The sequence below is a fragment of the Sphaerodactylus townsendi genome, linkage group LG04 (genome assembly GCF_021028975.2).
Source record: "Sphaerodactylus townsendi isolate TG3544 linkage group LG04, MPM_Stown_v2.3, whole genome shotgun sequence".
In the NCBI taxonomy this organism is placed as follows: Eukaryota; Metazoa; Chordata; class Lepidosauria; order Squamata; family Sphaerodactylidae; genus Sphaerodactylus; species Sphaerodactylus townsendi.
The window spans coordinates 34,807,125-34,825,603 of record NC_059428.1 but is presented as its reverse complement, the minus strand read 5'-3'; the positions used below and the strand labels follow the sequence as shown (position 1 = coordinate 34,825,603).

The 18,479-nt window shown below is 43.4% G+C and overlaps 1 protein-coding gene across 3 annotated transcripts in view; it reads left to right on the top strand.

The window, feature by feature from the left end:
• Positions 1–1,215: 1,215 nt before the first annotated feature.
• The window catches only part of CCDC169 (coiled-coil domain containing 169), a 34,221-nt gene continuing 16,957 nt past the window's right edge, over positions 1,216–18,479 (top strand). For all 3 annotated transcript variants that reach the window (XR_007244322.1, XM_048494609.1, XM_048494608.1), the window contains exons 1-4: positions 1,216–1,356; positions 6,511–6,593; positions 8,342–8,452; positions 8,559–8,599. Coding sequence is in view for 2 of the 3 variants with exons in the window: in XM_048494609.1 (XP_048350566.1) it covers positions 1,277–1,356; positions 6,511–6,593; positions 8,342–8,452; positions 8,559–8,599 (315 nt within the window). In the remaining variant the exon portion in view is untranslated. The remainder of the gene's footprint in view (positions 1,357–6,510; positions 6,594–8,341; positions 8,453–8,558; positions 8,600–18,479) is intronic.

Here is an 18,479-nt window from a genome sequence, read left to right as displayed (position 1 = left end):
CTACTCCCTTGCAAAACTTGAGGCTTGGCTAGACTAAAAAATGGCTGGTCAGCACATTCTGGCATAGAAGCAGGCACTGGTCAGTTCTTTGTTTCCTGTTATTTAGAGAACTGTTTCTCAAAACCATTTTGTCCTGGAAGTCAGACCCCCGTTTCTGAGGGGGGAAACTACAAAACTATACAAGAGCTGCTGTTCAGGTTTGAATTTGCAGCCAGCCATATGAAGCTGGTTCTTAATTTGTGACCAGAGGCCTTGGTCTGCCCTGTAAAACATTAGGACTGTTTGTGCCAATTTGTTTTGGACTCTGAAAACCAAACTTGGAACCCTTTCAAACACACATACAGCTTTACATTTGATTGGATTATTACCTACAACCTGAGACCATGTCACATGGTCTTTTGTTCTCTATTTCCTTTTGTTCATTTGGGATCTATTGCCCATCTATTGACCATTCATGGGGTGGCCCTGAGTTCTAGGGAGAGGTTCTCGCTATCCAATTTGTCCACCCCATGCATAATTTTATAAATCTTTCGTTTAAAAACAAAAAGATTTTGTATAGCAGTCTCTAAGCCTTCTGTAAGATCAGGTAGCCTTAGGCAACATTTACCAGTTCCTGAACACTATAAACTGTATATTTTTTTCTAGATGGTCAGACCATTATGGTTTCTAGTCACATTTGAAAATCAGTATCGCCTCTCTGTTCAAAAAAATAGCTGCCTGAATATAGTGATGTAAGAACTGGAAGGATCTGGGTTTAGATCTACGTCACCTGTCCATGAAGATTCATGAACCAGACAAACACTCCCAACTTCATCTACCTTAAATGTGGAAGGGGAGAACCATAAACCCTGAAGTCCTTAATGAAAAGTGGGTTGAAAATGTGGTGCTGGATCACATAGACAATGCATCTGAAGTAACAGCAGAGGAGATAACGCTCTGTCACCCCGACCCTCTAGCATTCGTTAACGTGAGCACGTTTAATAAAGCAAACCCCAAGAGTGAGTCTGTCTCTGTTTGCATTGGGGTTTTATAGGTAGACCCGAGTCTCGGTTTCCTCGGCCGAAGAGAGGGCGCCCTCTGCTGGTTCCCCGGGAGCGGAGCGCGTTGCTGTGTGTTGTCCTGTGATGTGACAAGGAGATGGGACGGGGCGTTCGAATCGCTCCTGTCACGTGATCGCCGCGCCTTTTCTTGCCTGGGATTCTCCGCCTTGCCTTCTCCAAGGCGACTGGGACGCGGTGGCTTGGGCAGGCGAGGCTGGTGGCGGCTGCGGGAAGCCATGGGGGAAGGGGCAGACGGCAGTGAACTGGTGGACTCTGAGCGGATCATGTCGGAAGTGGAGCAAGAGGCACAAATGAAGTGAGTCTCCTCTCCACCTGGTCCCCTTTCCAAGCACAGTGATGCAAACTATACAGAAGTTGTTTCTCTCCACGTTTACTTTAAAACAAAACAACTGGGGTGGCCTTAAATGATTAATGAATGAATGATAAATGAATAAATGATAAATGAATAAAAGCGCATGCCCTCGTTATAACAAAGCATAATTTATGTAGAACATTTAAAGGATTCATGTACCATTATTTCAGTGAATCTTCACAACAGACCTGCAGGGTAGGTCAGTGGTTATATTCCTGTTCCAAGAAAGAACTGGGGAGTGAGTGAGGTTGTGACCAACTCTGGGAGAAGTTTGGCTAAGGCTGCTCACTGACTTCTGGCAAAGGAGAGACTGCTTAACTTAGAGTTATTATCAATATGAACAGTGAATTTCTCTTAAATATATATTCGGTAAATAGAATCTTGGCAGTTGAGAAAAATGGATATTTGCCATTCCTGGCCATAATTGGGTTTGAGAGCTGGAGAGGTGAGTGAATATTCAGTTCCCCCAGTATTTTTCTATCGTTATTACCCCTCCTTACAATACTCGGTTCCTTTAGGGTGAGAGACTGTTCATGCAACTTTGAGATGAATTACACCTTTCTAAGTGGGCATGAAGAGTGAAATTCTCCTTAGGATTGCACTGTGAACCCTCTAAAGCAGAGGTCTTCAAACTATGGCCCTCCAGATGTTCATGGACTACAATTCCCATCAGCCTCTGCCAGCATGGCCAAGTGGCAGGTCTGATGGGAATTGTAGTTCCTGAACATCTGGAGGGCCATAGTTTGAAGACCCCTGCTCTAAAACAACTGCAGAGGAAAGGTGGGATTGGGTACATAGAAACAGCACCCTTACAGAGTGCCTGCATGTCAGTGGCGCTACCAGGCCCATCTTCATCCCTTCCCAATTTGTCGAGTGCATGGCAGATACAATCCAACTTATTCTGTCAACTGGAATTGAACATTTGAGTGGAACGTTGCGCATACACAGTGGTGGGATTCAAATAATTTAACAACCAGCTCCGGTGGTGGGATTCAAATAATTTAACAACTGGTTTTTTACAAGCACCATTTACAATCGGTTCTGCCGAAGTGGTGAAAACCTACTGAATCCCACCATTGTGTATATGTTCTAATTAACATGGACCATAATATGGATCATAACATGGACCATAATCTCCAGGTCAAGCTTCAGAGGAATGAACACAAGCATACTGTGGCTGAAGCCCTGTTCATTCAAGTCAGGGCACTGGAGTATTGGAAGGGATGCATTTCAACAGGGGCCCTGCCTGGACTACAAATCTGGTGTGTGTGTATGTGTGTGTGAGGTGTCATCAAGTCGCTTTCTGCTCATGGCAATCCTTCGAATCAAGGTCCTCCAAAGCATCCTGTCATTAATAGTTTTGCTCAGATCTTGCAAGCTGAGAGATGTGGCTTCCTTTATAGAGCCAACCCCTCTCATGTTGGGTCTTCCTCTTTTCTTGCTGCCTTCAACCTTTCCCAGCAAATCCGTTACCATGGTATCTTTCTCGTTTTGGAAATAAAGTAGAATTTTTTTCAATTTCATGACTCATAAAATTGCATGTCTGGATGGGGAAGGAGGGAGAGGGCGTTACGTGCTCTGGGAACAGAGCAACGGTGCTTGGGTCCTAAGTGTAGCTTACGTTGGCAAGCTTGTTAGTGGGCTGTCTTCCATGCATCGGATCCATCTGTCATCCAATCTGCTGCTTTTGATTGTGCTCTGAATGTGCCGCCGGAGGTGGCTCTCTTGCTTTGCTAAAAGTCTGCCTCTGATGATTGGAAAGACATACAGTGAAATGAAGGTGGCAGTATTCCTCAATAAAAGGAAAGCTGCAGTTGTGGGTGGATGTGAGAATAATATTCACCTACCTCACAGGATTGCTGTAACCATTACAGAATAACACATGTGACGTCTTTGGCAAGAGCTGCATAAATGCCAAGTGAATAGGAATATTGAGGGACTGGAAGAACTAACAGCATTTTAGCCCAGCATAAGTTGTTGGAAACTAGAGCTGACTTCTTCAGATGCAATGAATGGATCCTCCCTATGCTGCCATTTTATATAGCAGATATGACAAAATACAAACAAAAATCCCAGCAGTCTCAGGGAACAATGAAATACAAAAAGCACACAATGAAATTTGATAGGTGCACCAGAAGAAGTGAGTTTTAGTCCTCAAAAACTGGAGTAAAATTTTGTTGGCTTTTATGATGCCAGAAGATTTGCCCTGACCTGGGTAGCCCCAGACTAGCCTGATTGTGGAAGGAGAAGGAGAGAGAGCAGCCGAGGAAGGAAGGAGGAGGGAGTCGTGCAGTGGTGGGATCCAAAAATTTTAGTAACAGGTTCCCATGGTGGTGGGATTCAAACTGTGGCGTAGCACCAATGGGACTGGGCAGGGAACGACGGGGGCATGGCCAGGCATTCCTGGGCGGGGTTGTGGCAAGGATGCAGTTGCTGCGCCGGTCCTTGGGCGGGAAATGAATGCACGCAGGCGCAGGCTGCCATGCATGCCGGTGCACCTCCTGCTAGACTGTGTCAAGTTCTGCGCGCTACTGCTGAGAGGAGGGGCGTAACTAAGGCAAAAATCACGTGGGAAAATCACCAATTAGTAACCCCCTCTCGGCACACACAAATAATCAGTAACCTACTCTCGGGAACCTGTGAGAACCTGCTGGATCCCCCCTCTGGAGTCGTGGAAAACATCAAGGAGGACAACAGGCACAAAGAGAGGTTCAGGGGCGGGGGCATGGTGCAGAAGAAAGGCAAGGAGGGTGGGGAGCTAGGGTCAGCCTGCTTATCCTAAAACCAAGCTGTGGGTCAAGAGCTCCCCCGTCACTGGGAGCCAGGACAGGTTGAACATCATCCGGGATAGGGGCAGTGGGTTGGAACAGGCCTCTCCTGAGGAGGCATAGGGGGCTGTTGGTTATACTGATCTTGTCAGATCTCAGAAGCTAAGCAGGGTTGACCCCTGCGAGTGTTTGGATGAGAGTCCCCCAAGATATATTAGGGTCATGACATGGAGGCAGGCAATGGCAAATCACCTCTGAATGTCTCTTGCCTTGAAAACCCCACCAGGGGTCGCCATAAATCAGCTGTGACTTGACAGCAAAAAAAACCCTTTATTATTTTTGTTGCAATCGGCTAATATGGCTATCTCTCTGGAATTATAAATACTAAGTACTACTCCTCCGAACACAGTTTGACAGCCATTCGTTCACAGGCTCCAGTAATACAAAAAATGGCAGTCCTCATCCTCATTAGGGTGATTTACAAAAAATGCCCCTTTGCCTGGGTAGCACAGGTCAGGCCAGTCTCATCAGTTTGTGGACATTAAGCAGGGTCAACCCTGGTTAGTACTTGGATGGGAGACCACGAAAGAAGTCTTGGGTTGCTGTGCAAAGTCAGGAAATGGCAGACCACCTCTGTACATCTCTTGCTTTGAAATTCCTACAGGGTTGTCATAACTAAGCTGTGACTTGATGGCCCTTTCCACACAGAAAAAAAATCCATCTAGCCCAGTAACCTTCTCCAACAAAGCGCCTGTGGGCACTGAGTTCCCTGGAATCCACATGCTTCTTCCCCGAAGTAAAGAGTTTGGGGTGGCTTAGTTTCCTCTACACCACAGGAGTAGGTGATGCTTCAGACGAGCCCAGGAGGCATTTCCTGTTTGTCTGCTGCTCGGAGCTCCCATTTGGAAACATCTGCCTTAATCATAGGCGGATTCTGCATGGGCCAAAAAAAGCAGTGCGAAAACAGTTTTACGCCATTTTAAACCATTTTATACTGGTTTCACACCGCTGTTTTTGACCCATGTGGAATTTCCTAACATTTTGTGGAGTGTATCAACATTAGAAACTCCTAACATTTTGTGGAGTGTATCAACATTTTGAAGTTGAATCCTGCCCTTGTGGCAGCCATTTTGTTATGCTGTTACCTAATCAAATCCTGCTTACTAGAGTGACCAACTGGACACCCTTAGTAAGCCCGCAAGAAAGCATCAGCTGCCCTTTGCTACTACTTCGTAGCAAACGAATGTTTAATGGCATACTGTTTCTGAGCCTTGGAAATTTGTTTTGGTGCCTTTTACATATTTATGTGGAGAAGATTACAAATAGTTTACTAATTATAAAATCTCAATATCCATTAATATGTCACATTTCCACTGCTAGGATTTTCCAGTAGTGATTGCTTTGTTGAGCCTTCCATCTATCAAATCAAAACAATGAAATCATGTGCAGAGTTGCTGTAATTTACTCTGGAACTCCTTTCTTTTTCAAACCATGCTAAAACTAAAACTTTGGCATTATGTAGAAACAAATAAAGAATTCCTTTAAAAGAAAATTATCTGGTCTTGTGCATTTTTGTCTTGCCCTTTCCAAGGAGTTCAGAGTGATTTTCATGGTTCTCATCTCCCTGTTTTGTCCCCACTACAACCCTGCAAGGTTGTTGTGAATGTTACTGGCACATGGAAAAGTGGGAATTTGAATCTGACAGTGGAGTGCTGAATATAGTTCTACCTGTTAAGTCAACGGGCTCAGAAGGGTAGGTGTAACTCTGCTTAGCATGGCCGTGTGAGTCTTCCAGATCCTTGCCTGATGCTCTAAAGCACATTGGCTCTTCTGAGGCTATAGGTGTGGAAATTGCTTTACTGTGTATTCACATGGATTTTAAGCTGGGTGTTAAGCATGAAGAAGGAATGGCAAAACACTAATTTTAATAATAAACGTTCTGGTACAGCTCTAGCCCATATGGCCACAGCAGGCCTAGGAGCTCAATAATCCATTAGTCCTGGGACTCTCAAAGTCTTAATGTGGTCTTTCTCAATAGCATGAGCTGAAACTGCCATCTGTCACTTTTGTATTAACACCTGAAAGTCTCTTACAGAAAATATCAGAGGAGGGGAAATATGTTGTTTTATAAGGACAGCTGCTTCCTGGTTTTATAGGCTTTGTGAATTAGAGCCTTAAGCAGAGCCTGCTTGTGCACTTTGAAGCATCTTACTAAATTTATCTGGTAGTAAATTTCTAGTACAAGCACAAGGATAATTTTCATGTGTCTATAATATTAAGTTTTAATAGGTCATTGCGTTATGTAACTATTTATTCTTTGTTTATGTAGAGAAGCGCTAGAACGCTCACTGTTCGAAATGAAAAATACAGTGGCAGAACTGGAGAAAAGGCTTAACAGTGTTGAGGACCAAGGTAGGAAACTAAATTTAGATTGCTGGTGAATTAAAACAATTGAGAACCAATAGAGTAATGAAAATTTAATTACCATGTCAACACAACAGTAGACTTCGGGCATTGCTGTTGAAAAAATAATTTAATCGCTTGATCTGCTCAGTTGCACATGCATGCATGCATGCATACATACATACATACATACATACATACATACATACATACATACATACATACATACATACATACATACATACATACATAATGGGGCCCAAGGCTTCCAGTCCCAGTAAATGGGGGATCCCTGTGATCTGGGAGTTAGATCTACCCTCTGGACTGAAGAAGAAGCTTTCATTGCTGGGGAAAGTCCTTATGTGGTGTCGTAGTGCTCTGTAAGGAGTTTTTCCAAGGTAGGCACTGATTCCCAGACATAAGACTAACTGCATAAGTCAGGAGTTTTTGGAAGTCAAGGATGTCTTTCCTTGTCTGGCTCAAGGTTTTGATTGCTTTAGTCAACCATGTGCCCTGATTCAGATGGACCAGGCTTTCCTGATCTTGTCAAATTTGAAAAGCTAAGCTGGGTTGACTCTGGTTAATTCTTGGCTGGGAGACCTGCAAGGAAATCCAGGTTTGCTGCAATGGCAAAAATCTCAGGCCCCTTCCACACACACAGAATAAAGCACTTTCAATGCACTTTGAAGCTGGATTTTACTGTACAGAATAGCAAAATCCACTTTAAAACAATTGTGAAAGTGGATTGAATGTGCATTATTCTGCATGTACAGAAGGGGCCTCAGAGTCTCTTGCATTAAAAACCCTACAGGGTTATCCTAAGTTGGCTGTAGGTTTTGATTGCCAGGATTATATTGGTGGTATTATCTAAATGCTCAGCTAAAAACAAGGCATTGGTCTGAATTTACTGTAACTTCTGCACGACTCCTTCAACCAAGAAGTAAGAAGATTCTTAAACAACCATTTGTTCCATCAGAAAACACACATAGTTCCTCACTCGCAGAATTTGTGTAATTGATCCTTTAAAGTTTACTTGGGATCAGATGTTCGTAAGACAAGATTCTTAAATAATGGAGTACCACAAGGATCAGTACTCGCCTCCTGCTTTTTAATTTACGTAATTATGATCTTCCAGAGACTCAGTAAAAAAAGTTCATATACATGCATGATATATCTCTTGCAACACAGAACAAATAAATCAAAGTAAATGGGGAAGTCATAGAAGAGGACCTGAAGAAACTCAAATAGGTATTTTGAAATGTGGAAATTATGTCCTAATCCTAGCAAAATGGAAGCTTGCTGTTCTTTGCTATGGCAAGAAAAGAGCTAGAAGTCCTTTTAAAACATAACTAGAGCTAGAAGTCCTTTTAAAACATAACTTTTATCTTTTGGGCAGAAGTTGACTTGCAAAGTCGTCTTTTCAGCAGATATGGGGAGTTCTCAAGTGCAGATATATATATATACCTTTACTATTGAGTGGCTTGGTTTTGCAGTTGCAACATCCACAACTAGCCAATTTACTATTACACTGAATTATACTTCTTCTGAAGTAATGCGTTACTGTGTGATATTGAACCTGTGAAGTGATATCCTGTCATGATACAGAGTTGGATAGTGATTCTCTTTCTAGAGGGTTGTATGTTTTCATTTTTTTGTGAGTAAGCATAGTATCTTAGCATGAAGTTTGCAAAGTTTGAGCTAATTCAGTTTAGTGAATCAAAGGGCATTACACATTGTACTTTTTGTTTGTTTTTAAGATAATGAATGGAAGACGAGGTACGAAACACAAATAGAACTGAACAGACAGTTAGAAAGGCAGATTGGGCTTTTCCAACATAAAATGCAGCACGTTTGCGACAACCCAGCAGGTATGACATAATTTCGTTTTTTTTCTCTGGAGCTGACAGTTGTTACAGACAAAAGGTAAGCTGTGCACTGATGCTAATTATAACAGTGCTTTTTCTTATGTTGTAGACAGATTGGCTTCTGTTCGCTCTTTTGATCAAATGCACCTGGTAAGTGTGATGGTATTTAATTGGACAAACAGCTAATAGTCTTATTAGAAAAAATATATGTTATGCTTTATTATATGGACCAGTTTACAATGGAAAGAGTTCTGTATATCTGACCACCCTTTGCATTTTGTAACATTTAGATTCTGAAGTACTTTGACCATTCTTCACAATGATTAGCTTTTCCTGCTCAAGTTTTATGCAGTTTGACATGTTTTTGTGGGCAATTTTCTCCACTGTCAGTTCTTCCATGACTACTGGTCAAACAATGATTGCCGGAAAAGCCTGTGTTCACCACCAGCTAGGCCACATGTCATAGGCACCCACACTATGCGCATGATTCAGCTTTCATCATACGCCAATTCTACTTTTCAGAGCCACTTCGTGGAGTTTGATAATTGCCTATAATGTGTGTCTTTGCAGTGATATAATATACATAGCCAACTTGGATGATGGAATGGAGGGCATGCTAATCAATTTGCAGATGACATCAAATTAGGAGGGGTAGCTAATACCAAAGAGGACACGGTCAGAATTTAAAATGACCTTGACAAATTAGAGAAATGGGCCAAAACTAACAAAATTTCAACAGAGAGGAATGTAAAGTACTACACTAAGGCAGAAAAAAATGGGAGACATCTGGTTTCACAGCAGTTCATATGAAAGGGATATGGGAGTCTTACAGCTCAATCCCATTGGAGGGTGGGAATTGGCTGTTGGAGCCCATGCAGGGCCGTGCCGGCATGTTTGCCCACCCTGCTGGCATACGGCAAATTGGGATCAGCCTGTGCCCCACCAAGTCATGATGGCCTAACGTGGCCTCCAGTATGGCTGGGAGCAGGCTAAGGGCATTCACGGGGGTTGAGCCAACTTTAGTCGGCTTCCTCCAAACCTTTGAGCTGGGAATGTATCTGGTCTAGGTCTCAGACTTACACCACTGAAGAGGGTGGTGTAACTCCATTTAGCCCTATGGAGGGCTTTCAGGCAGCTGGGGATTCTCTGTTTTGTTCTGCCTTCTTGCACCACTTGGAAGCATTCTGGAAGTGGCGTGGTGGTAGAGCTACCCTCAGCCACTGCAGCCTCTGGATTGGCCTATCCATAAACTACAAGCTGAACATGAGTCAACGTGTGATGTGGCAGCTAAGAAAACTGATGCAATTCTGGGCTGTGTCAATAGTGTCTAGATCAAGGGTAGTAATAGTACCTGTCTATTCTGCATTGATCAAACCTCACCTGGAATACTGTGTTCAGTTCTGGGCACCACGATTAAAAAAGCATATTGACAAGCTGGAGCGAGTCCAGAGGAGGGCGACCAAAATGTTAAAAAATCTGGAATCCATTCCCTGTGACTTTCGTGGGATCTGGGTATATTTAGTCTGGAGAAGAGTAGATTAAGGGGAGACATGATAGCCATGTTTAAATATTTGGAGGGATGTCATGTTGAAGAGGAACCAAGCTTGTTCTCTTCTAGAGATTAGGACTACAGAGATTGCTTTCACATCCTGAATATGAGCTCCCAAAGTCATCTGGTGGACCACTATGAGTAGCAGTGTGTTGGACTAGATCCAGCAGGCTCTTTCTTATGTTTTTATATCCCTAGGACACAGAGTAATGGATTCAAAATATAGGAAAAGAGATTCCACCCAAACATTAGGAAGAACTAATGGGAAGAACTCCCCTTCCCTTCCCTTGCATGCCACACCTCCCTCCCCTCTCCCTACCTCCGCTAGGGTGGGTGGGCCAGGTCCAGATGCCGGGTCCCCTCCCCTTCCCTCCCTTGCATGCCACCCCTCACTCACTCCCATTCCCTTGCATGCCTCCCCTCCCTCCCCTTCCCTCTGCTGTTCAACAGTGCAATATGCCACCTGGGGCAGGGTGTGTGTGTAAAGTCTCCTTTGGAAGTTTTTAAACAGAGGCTGGATGGCCATCTGTTGGGTGTTCCTCATGGCAGGTGGTTGGATTGAATGGCCCTTGTGGTCTCTTCCAATTCTATGATTTTATGATTCTATGGTCTCTGCTTGTTTACTATGGATTAGGTCTAAAGAACTGTGAACAAGACGTGTGTCAGAACAGTCATCTATATGTCCATTAAGAACATCTTGTCAGGATAGGCTGTTCTACCAGAACAGGTGCAGTACAATCCTAAGCAGTGTTACATCCTTCTAAGTCTATCGAAAGCAAGGAGCTTAGAAGGGTGTGACTCCTTCTTAGGCTGCATGGTGACCAGCAGAGAATCTTGTGGCACCTTTAATCTTAACTGGCTTATGGTAGAATAAACTTTTGTGAGTCGGATTCACAAAAGCTTATACACAATCAGTTTGTAAGACTTGTTATTTTGGCTGCATCAGACAAACACGATTATGCCATTGGAACATTCCAGAGTTTCGTTTTTCTCCACATTTTTGTTCTACTTGCAATCATCTTGATTCAGAATAACAAGGATATAATAGTAAAAAGTATATATTTACTATCCTGGGGATAGGCCTATCCGAGTGGAATAGTAATGGCAATAGTAGTGAGTTACTGGTATTGGAAATGTTTGGATGGTGATAATAAGGATATAATAGTAAAAAGGATCTGTTTGCTATTCTGGGGATCTGAGTGGAATAGTAATAGAATAGAATATGATTGAAGGATATGATTGAAGTCTATAAAATTATGCATGGGGTAGAAAATGTTGACAGAGAGAAATTTTTCTCTCTCACAATACTAGAACCAGGGGGCATTCATTGAAAATGCTGGGGGGAAGAATTAGGACTAATAAAAGGGAACACTTCTTCACGCAACGTGTGATTGGTGTTTGGAATATACTGCCACAGGAGGTGGTGATGGCCACTAACCTGGATAGCTTTAAAAAGGGCTTGGACAGATTTATGGAGGAGAAGTCGATCTATGGCTACCAATCTTGATCCTCCTTGATCTGAGATTGCAAATGCCTTAGCAGACCAGGTGCTCAGGAGCAGCAGCAGCAGAAGGCTATTGCTTTCACATCCTGCCTGTGAGCTCCCAAAGGCACCTGGTGGGCCACTGCGAGTAGCAGAGAGCTGGACTAGATGGACTCTGGTCTGATCCAGCAGGCTAGTTCTTATGTTCTTATGTTCTTAGAATAGTAGTGAGTTACTAGTAATGGAAATGATTGAATAGTAATAGAAATAGAAATAGTAGTGAGTTACTAGTAATGGAAATGATTGAAAAAGGAAGCAAATTGTGTTTTCAGAACACAGCTGCCTCTAAAGTTTTTTTGTTCACTTGAACAGACCTCTTTCTTAATTGTTGTTACCCGTGGTTTTGCAGGCCGCTCTTCTGCATGTGCTGGTTTTTCTAAGAATCCGGTTTTATTTAATTTTTTTGCCTGATGTCTTCTGATAAGTGGTGATTCATTCTCTTTGCCAAGCACTGTTAGAGGCGGTGGGATACAACCAACTGGCAGAGCAAATGAGAAAAAAATCCATTTGGGACTTTGAGTGCAGGATGTTTAAACTCTTCCCCAGCATCAAGGGCAATTCAGTGCCATCCCTGTGGTGAGTGCTGCTTAATTGGTTAATTCTTTAGTGCCCCATATTCTGCATTTTATATTTGCAATAGTTGCGAAGCAATTAAAAGCTTTGCTGCGTGCTTCGCTGGACTGTGAGTGCTGCTTTCTGCAAAATCAGCCAGCCTGCAGCCTTTCATCAAGAGGGATTACAGGAAATGTATAAAAATTCTCTCCATAAATTAATTTTCCATGTTATCGAAGGAAAACCATCTTTGTCCAGTCATGACACAGCCTGCATAAAAGCAGCTGCCACGGTCAGCTGGGACTGATTTCAATTAGACCAGTTTCCCTAAAATGGCACCTGAAAAGGCAGGCAGATGGGTCGTGGGCAGAAGGGAGTCATATCCAAGAAGTGGTCAGTAATGACCGAGGTCTTAGATGTAGACCAGGGGTCTGCAACCTGCGGCTCTCCAGATGTTCATGGACTACAATTCCCATCACCCACTGCCAACATTGGGCAGGGGCAGATGGGAATTGTAGTCCATGAACATCTGGAGAGCCGCAGGTTGCAGACCCCTGATGTAGACAGTAAAAATGTCAAGTCCTGTACACAAGGAATGGGGCAAGGGTCATAGCCCGGGCAGACAGTCAAGGTTAAATAAATGGACTGTCAGTGCCAGTTCTAGCTGGAGGAGGGAAGGAGACTGTGCCCAGGTATTCCTTCTGTGCACCGTCAGGCCTCTGTCATGTTTCCCTTGTAACCCACCCCATCCACATGTCTCCCCCACATCTGGCTGTGCACCCTTCTGGTCACAAACCTTCCCACCATGCCTGTGCTCACAGCCACCTGCATCACATTCCTGCCTTTTCCCCAGAACTACTGTTTGGTGCATACAGCTGCTGTTCAACATGAGGATGGGCTTCCCAATGAGCAGAGGCGTAGCTGGGCCAAACTGCGCCCAGTGCGCAGTGTGTTTTTCCCACCCCCCATGGTCCCCTGGGGTCCCCCCCCCGTGGCGGCCCCCTTCCCACACTTACCTACATTCCTTTTCTATTTCTAGTACTTTTCGAGGCTGAAAAAAGTGGCCGCTTCACAGTTCAGGGTAAAAACTGCCTGATGAACTATACTTCCCAGGAGACCTTGTGAGCCCCAAGGTCTCCTGGGAACTGTAGTTCCTCAGGCAGTTTTTAGCCTGAACTGTGAAGAGTCCGCTTTTTTCAGCCTCAAAAAGTACTAAAAAAAGAAAAGGAATGTAGGTAAGTGAAAAGGGAGTGGAAAGTGGAAAGGGAGCGGTGTGGAAAGGGAGCGGTGTGTGTGTGTGCCGCGGGGGGGCACCGTGGGGGGGGGAGGGAAAGGACCCGGGGGTTATTTTCCATCTCCAGGCGTGCGCCTGGTGCACAACACACACCCACCCCTGCCCATGAGTGCTGGGAGTATGGGTGGTGGAGTGCTTGCCAGCAAATTAGCAGGGAAGGTATGGCGATCATCCCTAAATGTCCCATCTCTCCTCCAGGGCTCTGAACCAATCTGTGTAATTTAGACTTCATGCACATCCAAGTGATCTGAAACCAGTCAGGGCCTCTGGGACTTCCTGGGGTGGGGGGAGCAGGGGCAGACCCTGCCTCAACTTAAGAAAAGTGAAGGCAAACCTCAAACGGAACGGTGGCTCCGGATAGGAGTGTCAGCTTATCCAGGCTTTTGTTTGGCTTTCAGTTAAAGATGCTTGTTTCAGTGCAACAAATAAGCATCCTGTTAAGAGCCCTGCTTTCCTCACTTATGCGTACAGCAACTGCAGAAAGGAGCTCTCTGTGTTAAAAGGAACTGTGGGGCCTCCCAGAAGCCTGGCACCCTGTCTGTTGCCCCACCTCAGGGTAGGCTGATGCCTCCCCTGCAAGCAATGCAAACTTGGGTATTTTCACATTGAACAAAGCTGTAGGACTGAGAGCAAAGTCAGAGCAAAGATTGTATAGCCCTACCCCTTCCCTGATTGGTTCTTTCTGACACTACCATGTACACTATCCTAAGCTTCCTGGAGTGATGGTGGGATGAAAGGCAGTAGGTATATAGAAGAGGTGAAGCACTTTCCCACAATAGCATTCCATGGGTGCTTCTCAGCATCAGGTGTATTTACTTTGTATAAAGTTCAGCATGAACTTGCCAATGATCCATGTCACAAATGGGTGACTACTGGCAAGGCAAATACACTAGTTCAAAGGACTGGTATCTTTCATTTCAGCAAGCAGCAACAAGCAGTTGTGTTATTTCTATAGGCATCGGTCAAATTGGGGGTGTGGACAGTTTTGCCTGCTTCTTCTGCTCACAATATACTACACATACCATATTTTAAAGGAGCCACTCCTTATATAAAATGTTAGCCCCTGCTCTAGGATTGCACATTTCTATGCCATGTAATGGACACATGCTGTCATGTTCAGTCCATATAGTGTTCTATCATCATTGTAGTTTTATAATAAACTCTGTTATTTTTCTATGCACTTTAACTCCTCTTTCTGTTTAAATTAGCCTCCACTTTACCTGTCGTATTCTTTGTGCAAATAAAGGAGTATCTGAGGAACAATGAAGAAAAGAAAGGCTCTTGAAAAGATTTCAGTTTACTTGTTACTCTAGTTTGCTGATAAAAGGGGGGAGGGGCAAATAGTGTTCTTATTTGCAAGTAGGTTTACTTGCAGCTAAGCCTTACAGCTTTGTAGCTGAAACAGGGTAGGTACACCTACTTACTGGCTTACTTGTGAGTTGGCACCCCAGTTTGTCCTCAAGCTAAGGTTTCAAGGAATGTTGTCAAAATGTTAAAATCTCTTTATTGAGATAGTTGCATTGCTGTGATGAAGCCTAAATTGCAGTGCAGTATTGAGCAGAGATACCTTGTTAATTGAAATTAATGGCCTTAAAGGGTGTAGCTCTATTTCATATTTCAGTATTGGAGCTTTAACCAGGGACACTGTGTGTTTCAGCTATGAAATATACCTGCTCTGTTCCCAATATCCCTTAAAATAGCATGTGTAGAATACCCAAAAGCAATGCAGGATTGTTGTATATTTTCGAATTGCCCACCAGGGGGCACTTCATATTTAAATATGCTTTACGCTGCTTGCACATAGGTTTCTGGTTTCAAAACCTTTTTGTGGCAAGATACTGAACATATTTTCACATCATCCAGCTAACGTGAAGTTCTATGGGGTTTCCATGCTTAAGAATTCATTAGCATCAGTGAGGTGTAAGAGTGCTTAGCACTGGCTAAATTATTCCGTTGATATTTGAGTGCCTTATGCTTAAAAAATCTGTGTTTGTTTAACTTATTTAGAAGATTTGCATGCCGCTTCTCCAGACCAGGTGGAGGTGGCTCACAACTAAAATAGTAAAACAAAACTAAGCACTGATTTTACATCTGTTTGCTAGAAGAAACTTCCACCTTAAGCAAATCAGTCTCCATACAGTTAAATCTTTTGGGGGGGTATATGTGAAGTGTCATTTCATTTCTGACTTATGGCAACCTTATGATTTAATGAACTCCAGAGCATTCTATTATTAATAACCTTGCTCAGATCTTGCAAACTGAGGACCATGGTTTTCTTTATAGGGTCAATCCAACTTGTGTTGGATCTTCCCCTTTTACTGCCTCCTTCAAATTTTCCTAGCATGATTGTCATTTCCAGTGAATTTTGTCTTCTAATCACGTGACCAATGTATGATATCCTCAATTAGCTTTCAGAAAGAGTTTGTGCTTGACATTTGTTGGCATATTCTTTTAAAGCTTTTGATGGACTCCATTTTTATGTCTTGAAGTAGCCCAATTGATATCCCATCAACTCCTGATGATTTGTTTCTCCCTGTTGCTTTGAGTACAGCATTCACTTCAGTTTCTAAAATTGAAGGTTCTTCTTCAAAAGTGTCTTCTTTGAAAGAGCCTGTCATCCTTTCATCTCTTCTGCCTAGTTCCTCAGTGTATTGTTCTCATTTTTCTTTATTTTGTCCTATCCAGTCAGTATATTTATATGTCTACCTTTCAGCATGCCTAACTGTGCTTTAAATTTTCATTTGATTTCTTGGATCTTGTGGAACAGATCTGTTCCTCCTTTTTTTTTTGCGGTTTTGTTTCTATTTTGCTGTTTTCTATTTCTAGTTCCCTTTATCCCTCTTCCCTGGCCACTTTCCTACTCCTGAGTAGGCCCTTTTTTATTGAGGAGCCCTTTAATCGATAGGGAGCTGGCACTCGTTGGCCTTCCTTCTGCTGCTCCTCCTTTGCTCTTGTCGGTCCCAGTGGCTCTTCCCTCATCTCTGTCACTGGGCTGCTGCTTTTCTTAGGGCTGCGCCCATGGCTGTAACAGTACTCTTTTTATTTGTCCCAACCTAATCAGTGTGGTATATTTTATTCAGTTTAAATCCTGCCCTTTCCCAGCCAAGTCAATTTATCTTCCTCCATAATAAATGATAATGAATATATGCAGTGTGGGCACATCAGATAAGTAGTATTTAGAACTACTTTTATTTGTGTAAAAAAAACACCCCAAAACAATTTCACAACAGTTCCCCCGTTGCCTATTTTTGAGCATTTCTGGAAATAACTTTTTAAAAAGTCACATCAGAGACAAGAGTTTATACTGAAGTGAACAAAAGATGAAGTATTATTAAAAAGCTACTGGCACACTGCAATAACCCCTGCTGGCTTAAAAATCAGGAACTGACATGAGGCCCACGGATTTCAGGAATATTTCATCTCTAGCTAGGCAGCCAGCTGTGAATTTTAATTTTCCCAAGGAAGTAGCACACAGCACGAGTATATATAACATCACTGGGTTTTTTCCCCTTCTTAAATAAAAAAACACAATCAAAAATACCATAATTACAGATAACATTCTCATGAAAGAAAACAAATGTCCCCTTTTGTAGTATATGGGGCCTTAAAATACCGATGGAATTAAATGGCAATGGGCACTTATTTGGTACACTGTTATTCCACCCATCCCCCAAGTCACTTTCTCCTTCATTTTATCTGTGAGGTAGTTTACACCTCAAAGCCAAGGTCACCTAGGAAGCTATATGACAGAGTGGGGATCTGAACCTCAGTTAGGGTCATGGCCTTTTCGGCTCAGTTCCCAGTCTGGTGGAACTCTCTGTCTAATGAAACCCAGGCCCTGTGGGACTTAGGTCATTTCCACAGGCCCATAAGACAGAGATATTCTGCCAGTCATAATTATGGCTTAGGCAGCAAAGATTTAGTATATCAGCTGATCTCCCTGCCCCTCTTCCACTTTTTTCTTCCTTCCCCTTCTTTTTTCTTCCCTTTTCCCCCTCAGCTGGTTTTTTTCTTCATGCTGTTCTTGGAAGAATAAGACCACAACTGGTTGTTGTGTGTTTTCCGGGTTGTGTGACCGTGGTCTGGTAGATCTTGTTCCTAACCTTTTGCCTGCATCTGTGGCTGGCATCACAGAGATACACCTCTGAAGATGCCAGCCACAGATGCAGGCGAAACGTTAGGAACAAGATTTACCAGACCATGGCCACAAAGGCCGGAAAACCCGCAACAACCAGTTGAATCCGGCCGTGAAAGCCTTTGACAATACAAAGACCACAACTGTTTAGTTTGGTTTAGTGGTTGGGATCTGGGACCATGAACGAAGTGATCCAGCTTCAAATCCCTATTCTACCACAAAGTTCATCAGATGACTAAATCAGTCTCCCACCTTTCCTCCCCTCCCATACCTCACAGGTTTGTTGTGAGGACCAAATGAGAAAGAAACCCATATACATTACCCCAGGCTCCTTGAAAGAACGACAGGATAAAAATGGGCCAATCTGTTTAGCAGCAACAACCCACATAGACTTGCCTCTCATGCCTTCTACTCCAGCTCAGATTGCTCCTGTGGAGTAGTCAAACAAAGGTTGCTCATCTTGGACACAGCTGGGATCAGGCCAGGCCAATGGTGTTGCCCCTGAATGAACTGGAGCCATGGCCTCTGCACCCATACCAATGTCTCTAGAATCTGGCTTGCTCCTAGCCACCAGCAGCCCATTAGGAATTTTTCCTGTAAATTTAAGAGGCCAGTACATCCTCGGTCTGCAGCAATTCTGAAAATGCCGTGTAAGGAGGGGCCGCTGCTGTGGCATCGTGATATGAAGTAAAATTTTCATGTGCATGTCAGTTATTAGAACCAGAACTGTTCCAAAGGAGAGATTTTAAGCAAAGTAATAGTTTTTAACTGCATTGGTGATTTTCCGTTCCCACACACATCTGTCTAAATTGGAACCACATAAAACTCCATAGTAACTGGGAGCACAAAATGAAGACCTGAATAGCATCTCATTAAAGATACTGGAAAATTTACAGTGCAGAACTGATAGTAGCATGTACTATGCTGTGTTGTCAGCTCCTCTGAACATCTTGGGTA